This window comes from Mandrillus leucophaeus, unplaced genomic scaffold, assembly GCF_000951045.1.
Source record: "Mandrillus leucophaeus isolate KB7577 unplaced genomic scaffold, Mleu.le_1.0 Scaffold341, whole genome shotgun sequence".
In the NCBI taxonomy this organism is placed as follows: Eukaryota; Metazoa; Chordata; class Mammalia; order Primates; family Cercopithecidae; genus Mandrillus; species Mandrillus leucophaeus.
This window is the reverse complement of record NW_012103599.1, coordinates 987401-1007870: the sequence shown is the minus strand read 5'-3', so window position 1 is coordinate 1007870 and position 20470 is coordinate 987401. Positions and strand designations below refer to the sequence as shown.

Here is a 20470-nt window from a genome sequence, read left to right as displayed (position 1 = left end):
CATTCACAACTTACCAATTCACTTTACTAATTTAAAATGAAATTTCAACCAAGTTTTTATGTGTGCCCAAAGCATCATCTTAACTTTTCCAGTTTTGGATTCCATTAAATCATGTCTACTTTAAAGGACAATTAGATGCAACAAATGTCATTATAAACCTCTTTTTAAGTATGACAGCTTGGATGGACTAAGCACAATTTCTCCTCTTTGAAAAACTCTTCTCCTGCACTATCAGAAAGTATTCCGTAATAAAGGTACTGATTATGCATGCTTATTCTCTCATATATATACATATATATATACACACACTTAGTTCTCTTTAAGAAAATTCAGCTGTATTTATAAAAATATACAAGTAAAAAATTCAAATATTCATATACATAGTTAAGCAGTTTAAATTTTATTGACCTCCCAGTTTTTAAAAAAAGTTAAATTTAAGGTCACACCTCTAAGTTTGATATACTATATACAGATCGTGCAGAATATGAGTTAAAGAGATACAAATTAGTCCATGCCCAAAAAGATTATACTAGAGTACAGAATCATCTTCATAAATACATATAAAATTCTTGTGAAGATAGAAGGGCAACTGTCCAGGTTTTCTGAGACACTTTTCTAAGTGAATCAAGGCACAAAATGTACACTATTGTTAATACACACATTCTAGACTTTGTGCCTCTGACATAGCCCAAGGATTTCGCTTCATGACTCTTATAAAACTAAATGTACTGAATGAGATTCTGCTTCTTGGGTGAAAAACCACAGGAACTATAAACATCATGTAGATAATTACTCCAAAATATGGAGAATACAAATACGAGCACTTTATTTCAAAAAGCAAACACAAAAGATTGGTGTAAATCCAAGTGTTTAAATGCTTCCGTTTTGGATAATTTAATTAAGAACCGATACAAGTTTGTTCCCAGAAGCTAATGCATCACTAGTCTCTACTGAGGAAAATGAATTCTAAAAATTAACATGGTTTTCAGTAATTCAAATTTCACTATTTATATAAAAACCTAGAGAGACCAATAATACCCAGTAGCTTCAAAAGATAAGCTAAAGACTCTTTGATATAATCAACTTTACCAATGTTTGTGTGGGTGTGTTTAATATATACACAAGGAAAATACACTCACCCTATAATTTCTTATAAAATAGCAAGTAAGGAGTAGAAGTAGGAGATGTAGAAGGGGAAAGAGAATTCAGAAAGTCCTTCTCTTCAGTAACTTTGACTTCAGAATCATCAAAAAGCAACCACTTCCCCTCATACTCCTTTAAGCTTTGCACTACATATGAAATTTTGTTCTCAAATCCACTAATATTAACGCCTGTTTGGTCACTGGATTCCTTGTTTCTATCAGATTCATGGGTCCCATTAGTATCGTTAGTCTCAGAATTTCTATTTTCGGCAAACGCTGTACTAGCAACCTTATCAGGATTAGAGGCTTTGTTGTATAGCTCATAATCTGCTTTGCTCTTTTGTCCTCCAAGAAGTCCAATAGCTTCTACATTTTTTTTGTTCAAAACTTTACTTGGCTGTGTATTTCCACCAACTCTAATCGACACTTCTTCATCATCATAATTCTCAACCACACCCCTTGCTTCCTCCTCATTCAATGGTTCTGGCTTACCTATTTCACACATTTGGTCAACCACAAAATTTCCTTTATCTAGTTCTAAACTGTTAAGGTCAGTGACTTTAACAGAAGCAGTGTAATGCCCACTACTAATTGTAATGCCACTATGCATCACAACCGCAAACAATCCATAGCTGTCGTTAGTTGGCTTTGTGCTCCATTCTTCTAGTGACAATTTAAGAGGTGTCAATAAAGGAGTGTTGATCTTGGAAAGTCCACCACCGTAACAATCAAACCTTTGGGAGGAAAAAAAGAAAAGGTTTCCTGCAGTTCCATTTTAAATTCAAAATGTTATACCCCAATCGGAAACCAAGTAAAATCTGAATGAACCCTTAATATTCAGTCTTCATATATCAGAAAAGCAGAATGAAAACAAGACCCCAACTTTGAATAATATTTGTAATATATGCAGAAACAAAAAAATAATAACTTCTAATATTCAGGCATTTCTGTGGAGGAAATAATTGTATTTTTTCCTTTATTTTCCTAATTTTGTGCAGTAAGAAAATAAATGGTATTTTAAATAGCCTGAACCTGAACTGAAAATGTTACATTTTAGGTTTTTTTTTTTCAGACAGGGTCTGTCACCCAGGCTGAGTGCAGTGGTGAAATCATGGCTCACCACAGCCTTCTGGACTCAAGTGATCCTCCCACCTCAGGCTCCTCCTCCTCAGCCTCCTGAGTAGCTGGGACCACAAGTGCCCGCCACCACACCAAACTAGTTTGTGTATTTTTTGTAGAGATAGGGTTTTGTCATGTTGCCCAGGCTGGTCTTGAACTCCTGGGTGCGAGCCATCCACCTTGGCCTCCCAAAGTGCTGGAATTACAAGTGTGAGCCACCCACGCCCAGCCCATTTTAGTCATTTTTAGTGTGAAGTTTTTCTCTACCAAAAATTGGGAAAGTAAGTAAAATATTATTTTTTACTATTAGCAAACGGAAGGTCCACTGAATAAGGGGCTATATGTTATCTTCTGACATAACCAAGTGTGAGAGAGCTACTGTGAAGCCCTCATGGTAATTTCAAACAAGTAACTAATGTACAAAGGAGTCACACATACAATGACATTATACATGTCAGGAAAAAAAAAAAACCAGACTATCCAAAACAATTAGCATTTTTTTTCAAACTGTGGAAAGACTAATTTCCTGGTTTACCTTAAAACTAGGAAGAATTTAGCCTTTCCCGCCCTTTCAAAAAAATCTTGATGTATATAAAATTTGTTCCCTGCTTTAGTCAGCTCTACTGAATTCTGCTACTAACATCTAAGAGGGAATGAATGTGAAAAGATGAATAAAGAAACTGGGTGGGCATGGTTGCTCACGCCTGTAATCCTAGCACTCTGTGAGGCCAAGGCAGGTGGATTGCTTGAGTCCAGAAGTTCAAGATCTGACTGGGCAACATGGTGAAACCCCATCTCACTAAAAATACAAAAAATCAGTCAGGCATGGTGGCATGCACCTGTAGTCCCAGCTACTCAGGAGGCTGACGTGGGAGAATCACCTGAGCCTGGGAGGTCAAGACTGCAGTGAGCTAAGGTAGTGACACTACACTCCAGCCTGGACAACTGTCTCCAAAAAAAAAAAAAAAGACATCATACTTAATAGAATATGTATTCATATCAAAAGCATTTTTCATTTTTACAGGGAAACTGTTAATAAGAGAACAAAACTTTACTAAAGCAATCTTTACGATCTACTTCATTTGAGTACTTTCTATTCCTACTATTACAGCATTTTGAACAAGACTTATCTTCTACAGCAGCTCATTTTCTTCATGTAGCTCTTATTTACAATACTTACTCCAAACCGCTAGCAGCAAAGCACTTCAAATGAATAGTTATAACTTCAGGCATTTTGTCAAACAAAAGACTTCGTTCAGCTTCAGTATAATGATGGCAGTTTTCACAGAAATATTTATCTTCTCCTACGATCCTTTCTACTGAAGCAAATTGTGAAATTGCCCATCTCAGGGTCTTCATTTCTGTTTTTGGCTCTGGAGAAACTGAAAAAGAGAATCCTTTCACTCACAGATACTTCTCTCAGACATTCAAAAATAAACCACAAAGTTTCATGTTCAAAATTAGCATTTAATTTCAATTGACCAACCCATTCCTAAATAGAGATTTTTTTACTTCTGAAACTACTTTCATAAGTGCATCCTCAACAGTATACGTATCTTTTAAATATCTATATTTGATCAGTCCCAAAATATGACAGACAGCAAAAACAAAATAAGCTTGGTCTCTGTCCCTCAGTGTAAGACAAAATAGTTTACGTTTAATTGCCAACTTTCAGTATGTGACAGGTAAACCTGTCTATGATTATTTCCTATGGTATTTCCGTATTTTGTGCTATGCACTAGACACAACAGTGGCTCAATTATTGTGTTAAAAATAACCTCAGTAGCTCTCAAAGACTCAGGTTCCCAAAAGTGCACTTATTAAAGCATTTCAGTTTTCCATTCTAACACGCTCTATATCAAAATCAAGATGTCATGATTTCCCAAAAACTAACCATGTATAAGTGAAGCCAGATAAGCAGAAAGGTCACATTAGATGCTAAAAGCTAGCTTTTTTCCCCTCCCTAATTATAGTCTATTAGACTTTGTGCTGTTAAAGAATTATAAATATTCCATCATGGTCCACACAAGACTCCAATTTTGCTTACTTTCAGAACTCTCCTCTACTTTGGAAAGCTCATCTTCTTGTACTGGCACACTGATGTCTTGAAAATCTTCTCTTCTTTCTGTTAAACTTTCACATTCCAAGCAACGCGTCCTTAATACCAGCTGACCTTGAAATAATTTCTCCACTAGCTCAAAACCAATTTGTTCCTCACCTAAAATGAAAATAGGAAAATGTACATCTATATAGATTAGCTTCTCATTATAGTCCAAATAACCAATTTTCCATTTAAATAAAGTATATCATGAATAACAGTTCCATTTTCATAGATCAGCTTATTAGCATTATTAGCTTATTAGAGGTACCCTATTAATGAAATTTAAGGTCCCTGTAAAGATAAAAACTTTGACTATGAATTACTACTGTCTCTAAAAGAAGTCAGTTGTAGGCCGGACACGGTGACTCACGCCTGTAATCCCAGGACTTTGGGAGGCTGAGGTGGGCAGATCACCTGAGGTCGGGAGTTCAAGACCAGCCTGACCAACATGGAGAAACCCTGTCTCTACTAAAAATACAAAATTAGTCAGGTGTGGTGGCGCATGCCTGTAATCCCAGCTACTCGGGAGGCTGAGGCAGGAGAATCGCTTGAACCCGGGAGGTGGAGGTTGCAGTGAGCCAAGATCACGCCATTGCACTCCAGCCTGGGCAACAAGAGCAAAACTCTGTCTCCAAAAAAACAAAACAACAAAAAAAAAGTCAGTTGTATTGTAACTCCCTTCCTAAAGACACCCTCCCCATAGAATAAACCCAGAATAAGAATGACATTTTCAGTAAAACTATTCACCATATCAGTATTACATATTTTCCTTGATATGTGTAGATCTGGACAAAACTTGGTAAAAATCTAGTTCAAGTATGGTGTAACTTGCAGTTATGCACCACCTACCAACGTTTCAATTACTTAACAATGGACCACATATTCCCATGATTTTTACTGTACCTATGTTTACATATCTATGCTTAGATACACAAATACCATTGTGCTACAGTTGCCTACAGCATTCAGTAGTTACATGCTGTACAGGTTTGTTGCCTAGGAGCAACAGGCAAAGCTTGCCTGCAGCCCATAACAAATTCATAAACTTTCTTAAAACATTATGAGACTTTTTTCTGATTTTTTTTTTCTTTTTAGCTCATCAGCTATCATTAGTGTATTTTGTGTGTGGCCCAAGACACTTCTTCCACTGTGGCCCAAGGAAGCCAAAAGATTAGATACCCCTGGTCTATACCATATAGGCTAGTTGTATAGTACGCTCTAGCATCTAGTTATGTAAGTACACTGTGATATTCGCACAATTAAATTAACAGCACATTTCTCAGAACATATTCCTGTTGTTAAGCAACACATGACTGTACTTAGTCTCTACTTTAAAAATTTCACTAAAGGCAATGTCCTTCTTCAGTTTATGTCAAACATTGCATAAAGGGAAATGTATTCTTAAATGTACATTAAAATATACTGAACTTCCCTACTTTATGTATTTTTTTGAGACAGAGTTTTGCTCTGTCACCCCAGGCTGCAGTGCAGTGGCACAATCTTGGCTTCACCTCCTGGGTTCAGGCAATTCTCCTGCCTCAGCCTCCCGAGTAGCTGGGACTACAGGCGCGCGCTACCATGCCTGGCTACTTTTTGTATTTTTAGTAGAGATGGGGTTTCACCGTGTTGACCAGGCTGGTCTTGAACTCCTGACCTCAGATGATCTGCCCGCCTCGGCCTCCCAAAGTGCTGAGATTACAGGTGCGAGTTAACATACCCAGCCAAACTTCCCTACTTTATAAGCTGTAAATTAAAATTACTTCAATGACATTACACACACACACACACACACGTAATACTATACACACACACTAACCTAAGCATAGCACTTAAAACACCATAGTTCACATTCAGTGTTAAATTTCCTTCTCTTGAAACAATTTTAGTCAGAGATTATATGCTCCTACCTATCAAAGTCTAAGAATTATACTAACCTTTGTTTATGGGTTTAACTTCATTAACATTCACAGGTGTAACAGTATTTCCTGGAGATTCAAATCCACAAGCATGAGTTGTGTTATCATTTTCATACTTCCCCAAGTCCTCTTCAGGATCATATTCATTTTCTTTAGATTGTCCTTTGGCTCCTTGGTTTGTTGTTATTTTTCCCAGACTACAGAATTTAGAAAGAATGCTGGGTTGCTTAGTTGCAGACTTTAACCAATTTATTTTAACTCTTGATTTCTTTTGTGAGGGTCTTGGACTCTCATTCTCAGAAATACACTTGGGAATTATTTTAGGAGGAATCTCTAATGTATCACTTGTAGCTTTTCTTTTTGATCTAGTTTGTCTCTGGTTCTCTTCCAATGACTGGTGTTCCTTGGATACTTTAACTTTTTTCTTCATGTTACCAAATTCAGTGTCACTTTTTCTTTTCCCATTTCCTTTTGGGAGTTTTTCTTTACAGTCTTCAGAATGCCTCACACTGTCCATCTCCATGCTGTTAATACCACTCATTTCCTCTTTCTGATGAGGTATTTCTTCTACCTTAGTAGGTAATTCTGCCACATTTTTTACTTCTTCTTTTTTTAGGAGTTGGCATGTTTCTTGAATGTTTCCCAAAATACACTGTAATACTTCCTGTGCATCATGCTGTAGATAGCCTTCATACATAGGGTTGAGTTCCCTATAAATAAAAATTTCCATTTCATCTATTCTAGTTTTGAAGATACAGTACATAAAATCTATATAGAAATTAATTCATGTAAGGAAAATCATAAATTATTTCATTTTTTAAATCTCAAGACATTTACTCAGCACTAATTTGGAATTTCTTACCTGTAACTAAAAGAGTAACTTGTACCCTACTTTCATTATAATACCTTGATCCTCTTCTAAATATAATAATACTTAGATAATGCTTACCATATACCAGGTTTTAGTCAAAATGTTTTTTTATCTATGTATACATTATCTTCACAATAACCCTATGAGGTACTATTATCCCCACTATTTACAGATATAGGTACTAAGGCAAAGAGAGGTTAATTAACTTGCCCAAGATCACAGAACTACTTAGGATGAAAAGCCAGTATTCAAATCAGCACGCTCTTGGCCACCACGCTACAATAGCTTTTTTTTTTTTTTTTTTTTGGACAAGAGTCTTGCTCTGTTGCCCAGGCTGGAGTGCAGTGGCGCAATCTTGGCTCACTGCAACCTCTTCCTCCCGGGTTCAAGCAATTCTCCTGCCTCTGTCTCCTGAGTAGCTGGGACTACAGGTGCGAACTACCACGACCAGCTAATTTTTGTATTTTCAGTAGGGGCGGGGTTTCACCATGTTGGCCACACTGGTCTTGAACTCCTGACCTCAAATGACCCACATACCTTGGCCTCCCAAAGTGCTGGGATTACAAGTGTGGGCTGTGACTGGCCTACAATACCTCTTAATTAAGGTATAGCAATAAATTGCACCTAGTTCTATTTTTAAACTGAATGCTTAAGTGATTGTTTTAAAGACTTGCCCTATTAGTATAATTCTATTTGAATAAGGCTGTTTTACATGTTGTTTCATTTTTAAGAAAATACCAAAAGGCAATCTAATCCAGTTAGCCAACAGTTCTCTAATCACATATAACAAAAATAGAATATTTAGAATTTACAGTTCTTACACATATTTTGAATATAGTCCTATAATTCCTAATGTGAAATCCTTAGGACCACGCATTTAGAAATTCAGACATTTTCAGATGCAATGATAATATGGCATATAAGTAAAATATTTATCACCGACATGATATGGGAGTACTCTATAATTAAATACATTACTACTTCTATAGAAGAATGTATGAATATTCACATTAGAGATAAATATGAATGACTATAAAAAGCCTCATATAATATATTCAGATCTAACAAATTTAGCACCAAATATATGAAAAAAATTTCCAGTATTCAGAGCCTCTGAGATACAAAGGACTGTGGACCTATAGTTTCTACTTTCCTTGCCCTTTTATTCCTGTTTCTTCACATACCATTCTCCTCCAAGGATATAAACAAGTAGTTAAATTGAAACTCTAAAATTATATTATAGGCTATACCTGAGTGTGTTAAGCAGTCGCCTTGGCTGAGTGGCAAGTTCATCAGTATATTTCTCTGGATTTAAGAGAAAACTAGCTTGGAGCTGTTCAACCGAAATGATTAAGGACTGTAAACTGCATATCAATTCATAACTTGCCAAAGAATCTTCTTTGCAATTTCCCTGTCAAGAAAGAAACACACAAACCAATAATTTTATGAACAAATTAAGTACCTTCCCCCTTTGTCTTTGCCTCACTTAAGAATACTAGGTTTTCTAAGTTGCATTATAGCACTAATTTTAAGGGATATACAAATAAGCCTTATTTTTTATTTTTTTGAGACAGGGTCTCTGTCACCCAGGCTGGAATGCAGTGGCTTGATCGCAGCTCACTGGAGCCTCAACCTCCTGAGATCAAGCAATCCTCCACCTCAGCCTCCCAATTAGCTGGAACTACAGGCTCACACCACCACGCCCTACTAGTTTTCATATCTTTAGTAAAGACTGGGTTTTGCCATGTTACCCAGGCTGGTCTCAAAATCTTGCACTCAAGCGATCCACCACCCACCCTCACCTCCCAAACTGCTGGGATTACAGGCGTGAGCCACCACGCCTCGTCTTTTTTTGTAATTTTAAGAGGAATTTTTGAATTACTATTTATGTGACTTACAATGGTTTTTTAATTATGGAAGTCAAAGATTTCTTTAAATACTATGTAGTTACTTAAATTTTAAGTCAATTTGAAAACACAATGGGTAAATAGGTTGTACATGGGTGTGACATATTGTGATTATAGTACACAATAATGTATAGTATACAAGTAACAAAAGTTTGATACACAGATTACAGGAGCAAACACTCTGTAAAAGGGAATTATCTAGTTAGCTACCTTGAAAGAATGAAAAATAATTGCCTGACAATAGTTCGTTAACAGAGAAATAATCTTTGTCACCCACCCCCGCAGTCTCTTCATTTCCAGGCAAGTAAATTTCCATTAATTTACTTTTGCTTTTTACGTTATTTTCTGTTACTGTTCTTACCTTGTCTTTTTGATTGGCTTCATCCTTTAGAGCTTCTTTCTTCCTTGAAATAATATTAAATAAGTGCTTTACTCCAGATTTAAAACCGGGACAAAAATATAATACCTATAAAAAGTGAGACTGTCTAAGTGTTCACTGAACAATATACGTAAAATCATTAAAACAACATCATGCTTTCTATAGGGCCCTTTTAATGTGTAGTACCTAAAATTCTGAGATTAAGTTTTGTGTCAAAATTTGTTCTCCACTTCATCAGTAGTAGCCCAGTGTATTCCCTCACTGGCACAAAGCACTGAGTCTGGGCAGATATTGCTAAGACTTTAAGGTTACAAGAACACACAACACAAAGCCAACGTTATTTCCAAGGGATAAGATACGTATTACTGTAGCACCAGCAATCAGAGAAAGAAATTAAAGGTTTGAACTTCCACTTAAGGTCTACTCAATTTTGTTATCCCACCTTTATTTAGTCTATCACTTTCTCTTATCCCAAAGCAAGTTTAATAACATGCAACGTATTATTTTAGCCTGTTCTGGTTCATTTACAATCAAAGGCAAAGACAGTATGGACATTAAAGTCCTCCAATAACTCAGAAACATTAAATGTTACATTATTCTTTGCCTACTAAAGTTTTGTTATATAGCAAAACTGTCAATTTACCTGAAGTATACTATTAAGATAGCAAGTATTGCCGAGATTATTCAGTCCCACAAATGGTAACAAGTTTTCTCTCTTCTCACAGTTTATAGGTGAAGACTGTGCTGCAGGAACAACTTGATCACTATTAAATATAGAAGGGGGAAAAGATAATCAAGTAGTTATCTCAAAGAAACAAGGTGAAAATATTACTTCCGTAGATTTAGTCTTTTCCCAAAAGTTGTATAATCTGAAAAGTATGTGAATCTTGTTCAGATGACATTTTAAGAAATACACGCTCAAAAACTGCTATATGCCCAGAATAAAAGTTTTTAAAACATTATTACACATACCAAGCCACAGAACAATTCCCTTAAAAGGATGTTAATCCTATTTTACAGAGCAAAAAATTGAGGAACTGAGAGACTGTGATTTGTTTTACCTACTTTGACATTTTAATCAAGTAGTGTAACTGAACAGAAACCTGGGAATAAATTAACCATGGCAATATTTGGGAGAGGCTGAACTAAGTAAGATTATATTAATAAGAATTCAAGGAAAAGAAAGTCTATGAAGAGAATTATATGGCCGGGCGCGGTGGCTCAAGCCTGTAATCCCAGAACTTTGGGAGGCGGAGACGGGCGGATCACGAGGTCAGGAGATCGAGACCATCCTGGTTAACACGGTGAAACCCCGTCTCTACTAAAAAATACAAAAAACTAGCCGGGAGAGGTGGCGGACAGCTGTAGTCCCAGCTACTCGGCAGGCTGAGGCAGGAGAATGGCGTAAACTCGGGAGGCGGAGCTTGCAGTGAGCTGAGATCCGGCCACTGCACTCCAGCCTGGGCGACAGAGCAAGACTCTGTCTCAAAAAAAAAAAAAAAATTATTTAGCTATCTCTCACTTAAAAATAAAATGTTCAGAAGGTGAGTGTGGTGGCACTGAGATGTAATCCCAGCTACTTTAGAGGACTGCTTGAGCCCAGGAGTTCAAGACCAGCCTGGGCAACACAAGGAGACCCCGTCTCAAAAAATAAATACATTATTATTCTTTTACTTCTTTAACAACAACAACAAAAAAACCCACTAGGTCTTCCCAGTATTTTATTTTACAATTGCTAGCTATTATTACTCCAGCACCTCAAAGTATTTAGAAGTATGAATGCTGATAAACAAAAGGTTCACTCTCACACAATCTCCTCAACCGGTTATTGATAGCTATTGGAAATTAACACATGGGACCAAATCCACCTTAGTTACCCAGCAGAGTGACTATATGTTAAACAGGGAAGCAGTACAGACTCCAGCTAGAGCTACTGGTGGTGGAATAAAGTATTTCACTTTGTTCTGATTTATTTTCTGTAGCTAAAGAATTTATTTGCATCAAAAGCATTACTTATTTTTAAGTTTATTTCTATAATTTGCAATCATATGCCTCCAACAGGTATGACTAGTCACATGACTACAGAGTTTAAAATGTCTTATAACTGTCAAGTCTTCTGAACCAAACAAATATATATACATATATATAACCTTTTACCCCTACACAAATGTTTTGCACGACAAATAATCAAATTTAAACTCAGAAAGACAATTTTAATCTATGAATATTTCTCCAAGTTAGTCTACATGGCTGAGCACAGTGTTCATGAGTTAAACATTACGGATGTGATCCCTATGGGGAACCCCACCAGTTTTGCTGTTCCTACTATAAACGGCTAGACTTGACTTATTAAGAAGTACACTGAAGCGTACTTTTTTGTGCCTCTATAGACTATCAAGTCAGAGTGGAGGTGTCAACCAAGTTCACTGCTGCTTCACTGTAGAATTTTTAAAGTACAGAAATATAAGATACATACATTTCAGATGCTCTATATTCAGAAGCTTTTTCTTCATTTTCTTGAGAATCTGTGAAATCCAAAGCTCTCTTAGTTTCCTTTTTCTGAAAAAACTTTAAGGAAAGCCTGTTTTTCTTTGATGGGCTACCTCTTGAAAGTCCATTACTTTCACTAGGTATGACACCAGGCATTTTTTTCTCAAATCCCAAGTTGTTGTCAATAATTAATTTATAGAGGAAAGTTGTAATCAATTATATCTGTTAATCACAGAGAAAAAGTTTCATTAGTTTTCGGTTATCAGTTTTAGGCAACAAAATCATCAATTTTGAAAAGAAATTTACCAAGGGAATGGTACAAATTAGAAATTAATATTTGAAAACCTAATGCCTGCCAATAGGCACTCAATATTTATTGCTTAAATGAAAAAGCTTACCACACTATTCTTAAAGAACAAAAAATAGAAGCTACTGAATTTTTAAAATCAGTCTGCTATGGATTAAGGGTCGCATTACAAAATATCCTATTTAGCAGACCTACAGTAAAGTAGTGTAAGTAGTAAAAACTTAATATTTCATTATAATAATTCATTCAGAAAAATTGACTGAGCACTACCACCTCTAATTCTCAAGTACATGGAAAGGATGAATGGAAAATCAAAGTAGTGCTGGACGATAATGAGTCCTCTCTTCCAATGCCTTTTCTAGTTATTAACATGAATACATGAAAATAAAGTACCTAAAAAGTTTATTAAAGTATAATTTGCATTCAAGGCATAGAGATGGTGTTAAGTTATACCTAAAACCGTAAGGTTTTATTATCTTTCAATAATAAAACACATGCAAAGTTGAGACAGTGATACAAAACACTGTTGGATGCACTTTGTGTAAATCCAATTCTTAATGAGCCAGAAATCACAATACTCGTTTTCCAAACTTTTTAAAAAACTTTGGATTCCAAAAATAGTGCTTTGAGTAGGAAAAAAGATGATTTGGTTTGCCATTTGCAACTTTCCCACCCTGTTTTAAAGTAAAACTTTCACAGGAAAAAATATGGCAACATTTGTAGGAGTTACTAATATTTTCTACATCAGTCCTATTTTTCAGGACATGTGAGGAAAAATTATCTAACTTAGAGTATTACCACAATAAAATTACTTAAAGCCCAAAACTTCAGCAACGAGTTTCAAATTTAAAATGCAGAGTAATAAAATGAACTACACAAAACTCACTCAAATTCCATCCTTAATAAGCATTTCACGTGGCTGACACTGATCTAGGAATTCACACTAAACTCAGCACTGAAACCATTTTTGAGACCCAAGTCAGGAAGAACTGGAAAAGCTGATCAATCTCCCCATTCTGTCTCCAACTTCACTTACTCTCCTATCCACCTAATGCTTCACCTAATGCTTCTGAGGAAGCGCTGTCTTCTAAATGACAAACTAACCTACGCTAAGTTCTCAGGAATCGCCAAGCATTAATGATTCTGATAAAATGTTTTTCTCGAGAGCCAATTCTAATGGATGACAGAAACTGGATCTCAAACCGACAGAGTAACCAGACTTCACAGGAGGGAAGAATGATTAGGCAGGTGAAATAGCGGATCGTCAGCTTAATCAACAAACCAAACCTCCTAGCCCCTCAAAGCAATGTTCACACCGAGAATGTAACATTTTGCCAGGTGCAGTATCTTCCGTGCTATTATATCTTGCTCCTGGCTTTCCTTATAACTGGGGGGGCTGTTACATGCAAAATATTTCTCCTGTAACTAAGTCAACTTTCGCAGAAAGCACGACGAATCGACCATTATCTGTTGACAGCGTGAATACTCAGTCCCAACAGTTTTAAATTCTTTTTGAGATGACACGACTCGATTCCGATTTTTCAAGAAAAATATACAAGGACATCTTCGCCAAGGTTTAAGACGCGGCGTTCTAAACACTTCTGGAAAAAGTGTAAGTGAAAGAAAATGCGCGGTAAAATTTCGCAATTACCGACCGACCCAGGGCAACCTGCGTGGAAACGTTTCTTTCTCCCCAACCTTCACCGCTCTCGGGAACGGAAAGGAAGCTGGAAGAACCAGCAGCGACCAGGCTGCCGGGCCGGGGGAGGCTGGCGGCGGCGTTCTCGGCCCACACCCCCGCGCCGGGCGCCCTCGCCGCGGAGTTGGCCTATTTACGCCCAGCCCGCACCTGCCTTCTCGCGTCCCGGCGGCGGCAAGACAGGCGCCCCGCCCGAGGCACACAAGGCTCCCGCTGGCAGCTCGACCAGGGTGCGAGGCCAACACGGTCCCGGGGGTCTCCCCGGCAGCTCCTCTCCCGCGCCGGCCGAACTTGCCCCCGCGCCGGGGAGCCGGCCCCTCCTCCCAGGCCCTCCTTACCTGGTCATGGCCCAAAGCGAGGTCCGCGGCAGTGACGCCGGCAAGTCCAACCCGAATGAGTGTGGGTGCGACAGGTGAGTCCCTGTACCGAGTCCGCCGGGTCCCCCCGGCCCCAGGAAAATCTGGTCGGATCACCCTCCCCGCGGGGGAGTGACCATCCGCTCCCAAGAGCGGGAACCCCGACCGCCGCTCGGTCCCGCCTTGCACCGGCACCAACTACATCCCCGGAGCGGCGCCTATCCGCGCCCGCCCCGGGATAGCCAGGAGCGCAACAAGCAGCAGCCCCGCTCGCCGAGCGCCTGAACCGCTAGGGTCTTTCGCACTCAGCCACCGAGGGGAACTTGGCGCGTTTTCCTCAGTCTCAGGACCCCCGTGTTTTAGCCTCCGCCCGCGCCAGCGCTGCGATTGAACGTGGCGTCCTTTGAAATTGCCGGTTCCAGTCTCCACGCTGCAGAGACGCGAAAGGCAGGAGCCGTCTCGCGACGGTCACTCGCCCCCGGCACGCACGGGCTCCAGAGCCAGCTGGGACCGTAGCTCCCCAAGAGCCTAACGGGTTCCACAGTTTCAAACAGCGCAGGCAGAGAGCCGGGCAGCTCGTGCGGGTCCTCGCTAAGGGCGCGCGCGAGGTGCTAGCGGCCTGGCTGGCGGGCTCGAGCCTCACACCCTTTTTTTAACCATTCGTGCGCGCGAGTTGAGGGAAACGCGTACGGGTCGGGAGACGGGACAGAGAGCAGACGGGACGGGCCACCGCCTCGAGAAGGAGCCCAAATTCACCAATCCATGATGAACAATCCCCAAAACCGCGCCTCCCACCGCCCGGGGGAAACCAATCAGAAGTACCTAGACCAAAGCCAATTAGAAGGGCGGGAGCAGCAAGTCCCTCTAATAGCAAAAAAGAAGAAAGGTGGGCTCCAGCCAATCATTGTTCGACATACGGAGTGTTCCTCAGGCACGGCGCCCCTCCTTCCGCTCTCATTGGCGCTCGAGTGCGCGCTTTCGCTGCCGACTGTTGAAATCTTGTTTGGCGTTTTGTTAATCCTCGACGGTGGGACGCCGCGGAGGGTGCGGCTTCCGGAGCTAGGCCCTCGCGGCAAGCCCCGCCTCCCTTCGTGCGTACGCGCCCGGGGTGGGGTGACCGGGAGAGCCGCTCCGGAAAATGGCTGCCCGGCTGCATGCCGGGGCTTCGCCCGGGCTTTCGGTTCGGAGTCGCGGCCACACTAGGCCTAGGGCCATCCAATGAGACAAGGCGCTGCCACGGATAACGATACATTCTCACGCGAATGCTGTAGAGCTGAGGCCCACTCCTCAGCCCCTACTCGCCTCATTTTTCTCCTGTTTACCCCTCCCCTTCTCGGCCGCAGGAGGAAACGAAAGAACAGTTTCAGGGCCAGCTGCGGCCGCGGGAGCTTCCCAGGGTTCCCGCGCGAGCCCTCCCAAAGAGTTCAGGAGCGGCAGGCAGGCCTCATCTGGTTGTGCTTCCTTTTGTGTTTGTGTGCTTGCTTTGATGAGGTGACCTCAGCTCAAGTGCTGCAATTAAGCAGGATACGTTCAGCCCAGATCCATTTAAATGAAGTATTTTTAAGGTGCCTACTATGTGCCAGGCATTTTTCAAGGCGCGAGGGATGAAAGGCATTCCCTGTCATAAAGGAGCATTACATTCTGGAGACGGAGACATAAGTGACACTAAAATAAGTGATGTATACAATAGCCTGGAAAGATCTCTTTGAGTTGACATTTGAGCAGAGCTGAATGAAAGATGAGCGAGCCTTGGAGGAATCTGGGGGAAGAATGGTGCGGGCAGAGAGAACAGCAAGTTACAGACGTTCTGAAGCTTAATGCGCTTGGTGTTTAGAAAAGAAGCAAGGAGGCCAGGGCGCTTAGAGCACAGTGAATTTGGGGAAGAAGATGGGAGGAGATGAGATGAGTGAGACAGGCAGGACTCTGGGTAAGCCGAGTAAGGAGATGGGAGTCGTTGGATTATTCTGAGCTGGGGAGTGGTGGGATTACACGTTGACCTTCAAGAGTACAAGCAGGGCTGGGAGCGGTGGCTCACGCCTGTAATGCCAGCACTTTGGGAGGCCGAGGCAGGCGGATCATTTGAGGTCGGGAGTTGGAGACCAGCCTGACCAACATGGAGAAACCCCGTCCCTACTAAAAATACAAAATGTGGCGGGCGTGGTGGTAGGCGTGGTGGCGCAGGCCTGTAATCCTAGCTACTCCGGAGGCTGAGGCAGGAGAATCGCTTGAACCCGGGAGGCGGAGGTTGCGGTGAGTCAAGATCACGACACTGCACTCCAGCCTGAGCAACAAGAGCAAAACTCTGTCTCAAAACAAAAAAAAAAAGTACGAGCAGAAAGGTCAGCCAAGATGCTACTTCAATAAGCCAAGGAATAAATTATGGTAGTCGGGAATAAGACGGTGGGATGTTGAAAACTGGTGGGTTCAAGATACATTTTGAGCACAGCCAACGAGCTCTACTGATGGACTGGCTGTATTATAATGTAAGAAAAAACAGGTCGGGTGGCCAAGACCGGTGGACCGCTTGAACCCAGGAGTTCAAGATCAGCCTGGGCAACATGGCAAGACCCATCTCTACAAAATCTCCAAAAATTGGCCGGGCATGGTGGCATGTGCCTGTAGTCCCAGCTACTCGGGAGGATGAGGGGGGAGGATCCGTCATCTGCAGTGAGCCGAGATGCACCACTGCGACAGTGTGAGACCCTGCCCCCCCAGCCCCCCTTCAAAAAAAAAGAGTCACAATGATTTTTTTTTTTCACCTGAGCAACTTAGTGTTGGTCCTTGCTAAAATGGGAGTCTTAGTGGGCTCAATAGGAGCGATCATCGTTCTTAGAATATTAAGATTGAGGTGTTTAACGTACAAACAGAGGTTGAACCAGCAGATAACCAGATACATGAGGACAAGATTAGAAAATTATATAGGTCAGTCTTAGCCATTGTGCACCACAGACTGGCAGTGTCTCATTTTCTAGTACTAGCAGAATTATTGCTACTTTCAAACTCTACGAGAATAGATAAGCAATTCTAGTTTCCCATATCCCTGAGATCCTATTGTCTGCAGCCACTATTCTTCTTGTACACAGTGTGTGGTATCAGTTAAGATTCAGTTGCGGAAAGTAGAATCTATTTCAGTTAGTATAAACACAAAGGGTATTGAATATTTGGGAGGGTTGATTAAATAGGCTCTAGATTAGTTTTTCAGGAATGAGTCCCAAAGTCTTCACAGAACCAGGCCACTAAGGAAGCAGTGACTCTTCTATGATCAGGAAATGACATCTGTGAATCACATTGCTGCTGCCATGGCTAGGAGACCTCCACCATCAGAAAGCTGCTTGTGCTGCTGACTGTAGAACCACACTATACCCACTATTATCTGCACCAGTGCTATGCATGTCCTACGTCCTGTCTGTCAAGGCCCATAGGACAAGTAGCTGGACACTGAGGCTTCTCCTAATGCTGCTTCAGAAAAATCAAACGCCTCCACAACTGTGCTTGTCAATAGCAATAGCAGAAGCTCAGTGTGTTTCTGGCAATACAATTAATGTAAAAATTTAGTATGTTTCTTATCCTTTTGCTTTCAGTCAGTTGTTTGTGGGAGAAATTCTAGCCACAGTTCTTGCCTAGATGAGTTTTTAAGCCCAGAAACTTTTTTCCTAGTTTCTCTGTGCTCCCCAGCTACCACACTCTTAATGACAGCTAATCTCTTTGGAAACAATGGGACTTAATAGGTTCACAGCATTCTCAATCCTATATTTGTCAGTCATGTGTGGGTAAATGCCAGGCATATTTCCTTCCAAAGTTTCACAGGCACTCTTTCTGTGTATAGTCATCCCTTGGTATCCATGGGGGATTGGTTCCAGGACTGTTACGGATATCAAAATCCGAGGATGCTCAAGTCCCATGTATAAAATGGCGTGGTATTTGCATACAACTTATGCACCTCGCACGTATACTTTAAATCATCTCTAGATTACTCAGTTACCTAATACAATGCCTACACATCACTTCATTCACGTGGATTTGACATAGTATTTAACACTTGGCATGTGGCAAATTCAAGTTTTGCTTTTTGGAACTTTGTGTCCCTTTTTCATAAGGTTTTTTGATCTGTGGTTGGTTGAATCCATGTATATGGAACCCGTGAATGTGGAGGGCCAACTGTTCTTCAGTCTAAAGGCATAGAAGAAGTGGGGGTTTTTTTCCACCCTTTAAAGCTTCAAATTATGAAACTTTTTTTTTTTTTTTTTTTTTTGAGATGGAGTCTTGCTCTGTCGCACAGGCTGGAGTGCAGTGGCATAATCTTGGCTCACTGCAACCTCCACTTCCTAGGTTGAAGCAATTCTCCTGCCTCAGCCTCCCCAGGTAGCTGGGATTACAGGTACCTGCCACCACGCCCAGCTAATTTTTGTATTTTTAATAGAGATGGGGTTTCACAATGTTGGCCAGGCTAGTCTCAAACTCCTGACCTCGTGATCCACCCGCCTCAGCCTCTCAAAGTGCTGGGATTACAGGCATGAACCACCACGTCCAGCCCAAATTATGAGACTTTTAATCCACTTGGATTACAGACAATTTCTCCTTTGGCAAAACTGTATTCTTTTCCATTTCTACATGCAAATTGGTTACTTCTGGCCTGAATTCATCTCTCGTAGAACTTGGTTTAAAGTGTCAAGAAAAGCCAGCAAATACCAAGTTTATAGATATTTCCAACCATTTCCCTTCATGCCACAATTTTGATTGGCGTGTGATCTGTCTTCTAAAGCTGGCAACAGGTTTACCAAATGTCTGGCAACTGGAGAACAAGGGTCACCAGTTTTCCATCTTGCAATATCTGAGTCTTTACCACCCACTGCCCAAATACTTCCACTAAACACTACATTTCTTTTAAGGTTATGTGTAGCACAAATTTATAGGAACCAAACTCTGCATCCAATAGGAATAGGTTTGTTTATAAGTAACTGAATATTTTTAAGTGTCCTTAGCTAAAATTAACATTAATTTCTTTATCATGTATACATAATGCAGAAGTAGGCAGTCTAGATTAGTATGGTGATTTCGTGACCATAAGGGACCTAATTAATTTCTTCCATTCTCAACATGTGGCTTCTACCTTTCAGTCCTTTACAGCTATTTAAATTACAGCCATCATGTCTATACTCCTATGCAGTAAAGAAAAAAGGACAGAGATGATCATGGTCCCCTCTCTTTAAGGATACTTCCTGGAAGCTGTACACACCATTCCTACTTACTGCCTATTGGCCAGAACTTAGTCATTTGACAACAACATTATTCTGGGTGGCCATATACCCAACTAAAACTCAGGGGTTATAATATTAAGGAAGAAGGATAGAATAGATATTAGAGGACAAATAGCATTATCTGCTATGCTTCCGCTTACCAGGTTAAAAAAATCCCCAGCTGGTGAAGGTATCCCCAAAAGATGAAAAATTGAAAAGTACTGTACAACTTTTGGTTCCTTGAAAAGAGAATGTGCTGGGTATCTGTTTGCCCTTGTGGTAGATATGGAGATGAGCTGCCCAGATCCCCCTTCAAGGAAGGACTTGCTCCCAAACTGCAAAGAGTACCTCCAGTTGTCAGTTCTTTCAACCGCAGACAATGGCCTTGCCCACAATCATGCTCTTTGCAGCCTAAACTGGGTGATTAAGCAAGGCTGGACTATAAAGGCCCAGCCATTATGTCCCACCACTGGACACCTCTGATGGGCAGTATTCACTCCAGAGCTCTTAGCCAAGCTGGCCAAAGCTTTATTGGACCTGTACTGGAATTTGACTTCATTCTCTTCCCAGTCCTACTTCCTCTCCCTTCCTTTCACATCTCGTGCTCCAGCTTTGTCTCTCTCTGCATCTGCTCTTCAAGAAGCCTGCCTGCAAGAATTAGTACGAGGATTGGTTGGAGAAAGTAGACAACCAGATGGGGTTTGGAAGCTGAATTATAAAGTACCTAGCAGGTGCTAGGTGAAGCATAATCAGCTCCTGGCACAAGGTAATGGTCCAATCAGGATGATGTACCAGGTGAAAGAGAATGCACTAGCAGGTGTGATATATCTAGCAGTTAAGACGTGGTGGAAGTAGTAGCTATAAGGATAACAGAATTGGATGACTATTGCTAAACTCCATTGGTTACAGAAAAATAAAGAACAGCTAAGGGTAGGTAATAAGCAAT

General features: G+C 40.7%; 1 protein-coding gene across 3 annotated transcripts; it reads right to left on the bottom strand.

Annotated features, from left to right (window-relative positions):
• Window positions 1–317: 317 nt before the first annotated feature.
• USP1 (ubiquitin specific peptidase 1) lies at window positions 318–15375 on the bottom strand. Of its 3 annotated transcripts, none has more exons than XM_011988933.1 (9): window positions 15205–15375; window positions 11912–12147; window positions 10079–10199; window positions 9418–9522; window positions 8400–8560; window positions 6297–6988; window positions 4309–4479; window positions 3442–3643; window positions 318–1876 (listed from the first exon to the last, which is right to left on the bottom strand). In XM_011988933.1, the coding sequence occupies exons 2-9, from the start codon at window positions 12079–12081 to the stop codon at window positions 1141–1143; spliced, it is 2358 nt and encodes a 785-aa protein (XP_011844323.1). In that variant the 5' UTR covers window positions 12082–12147; window positions 15205–15375; the 3' UTR covers window positions 318–1140. The 3 variants fall into 3 exon arrangements, with proteins under 3 accessions (XP_011844323.1, XP_011844322.1, XP_011844321.1); XM_011988932.1 differs by having other exon boundaries at window positions 378–1876; window positions 15110–15374; XM_011988931.1 differs by lacking the exon at window positions 15205–15375 and adding an exon at window positions 14270–15059 and having other exon boundaries at window positions 378–1876.
• Window positions 15376–20470: the final 5095 nt, after the last annotated feature.

Coding starts and splice junctions, on each gene's coding strand:
- USP1 (XM_011988933.1), bottom strand. CDS start 12,081: ATGCCTGGTGTCATACCTAGTGAAAGTAATGGACTTTCAAGAGGTAGC. Junction 10,200..11,911: donor GAATATAGAGCATCTGAAAT/GTATGTATCTTA, acceptor TATATTTAATAG/TGATCAAGTTGTTCCTGCAG. Junction 8,561..9,417: donor AAGCCAATCAAAAAGACAAG/GTAAGAACAGTA, acceptor CTTTCTTGACAG/GGAAATTGCAAAGAAGATTC.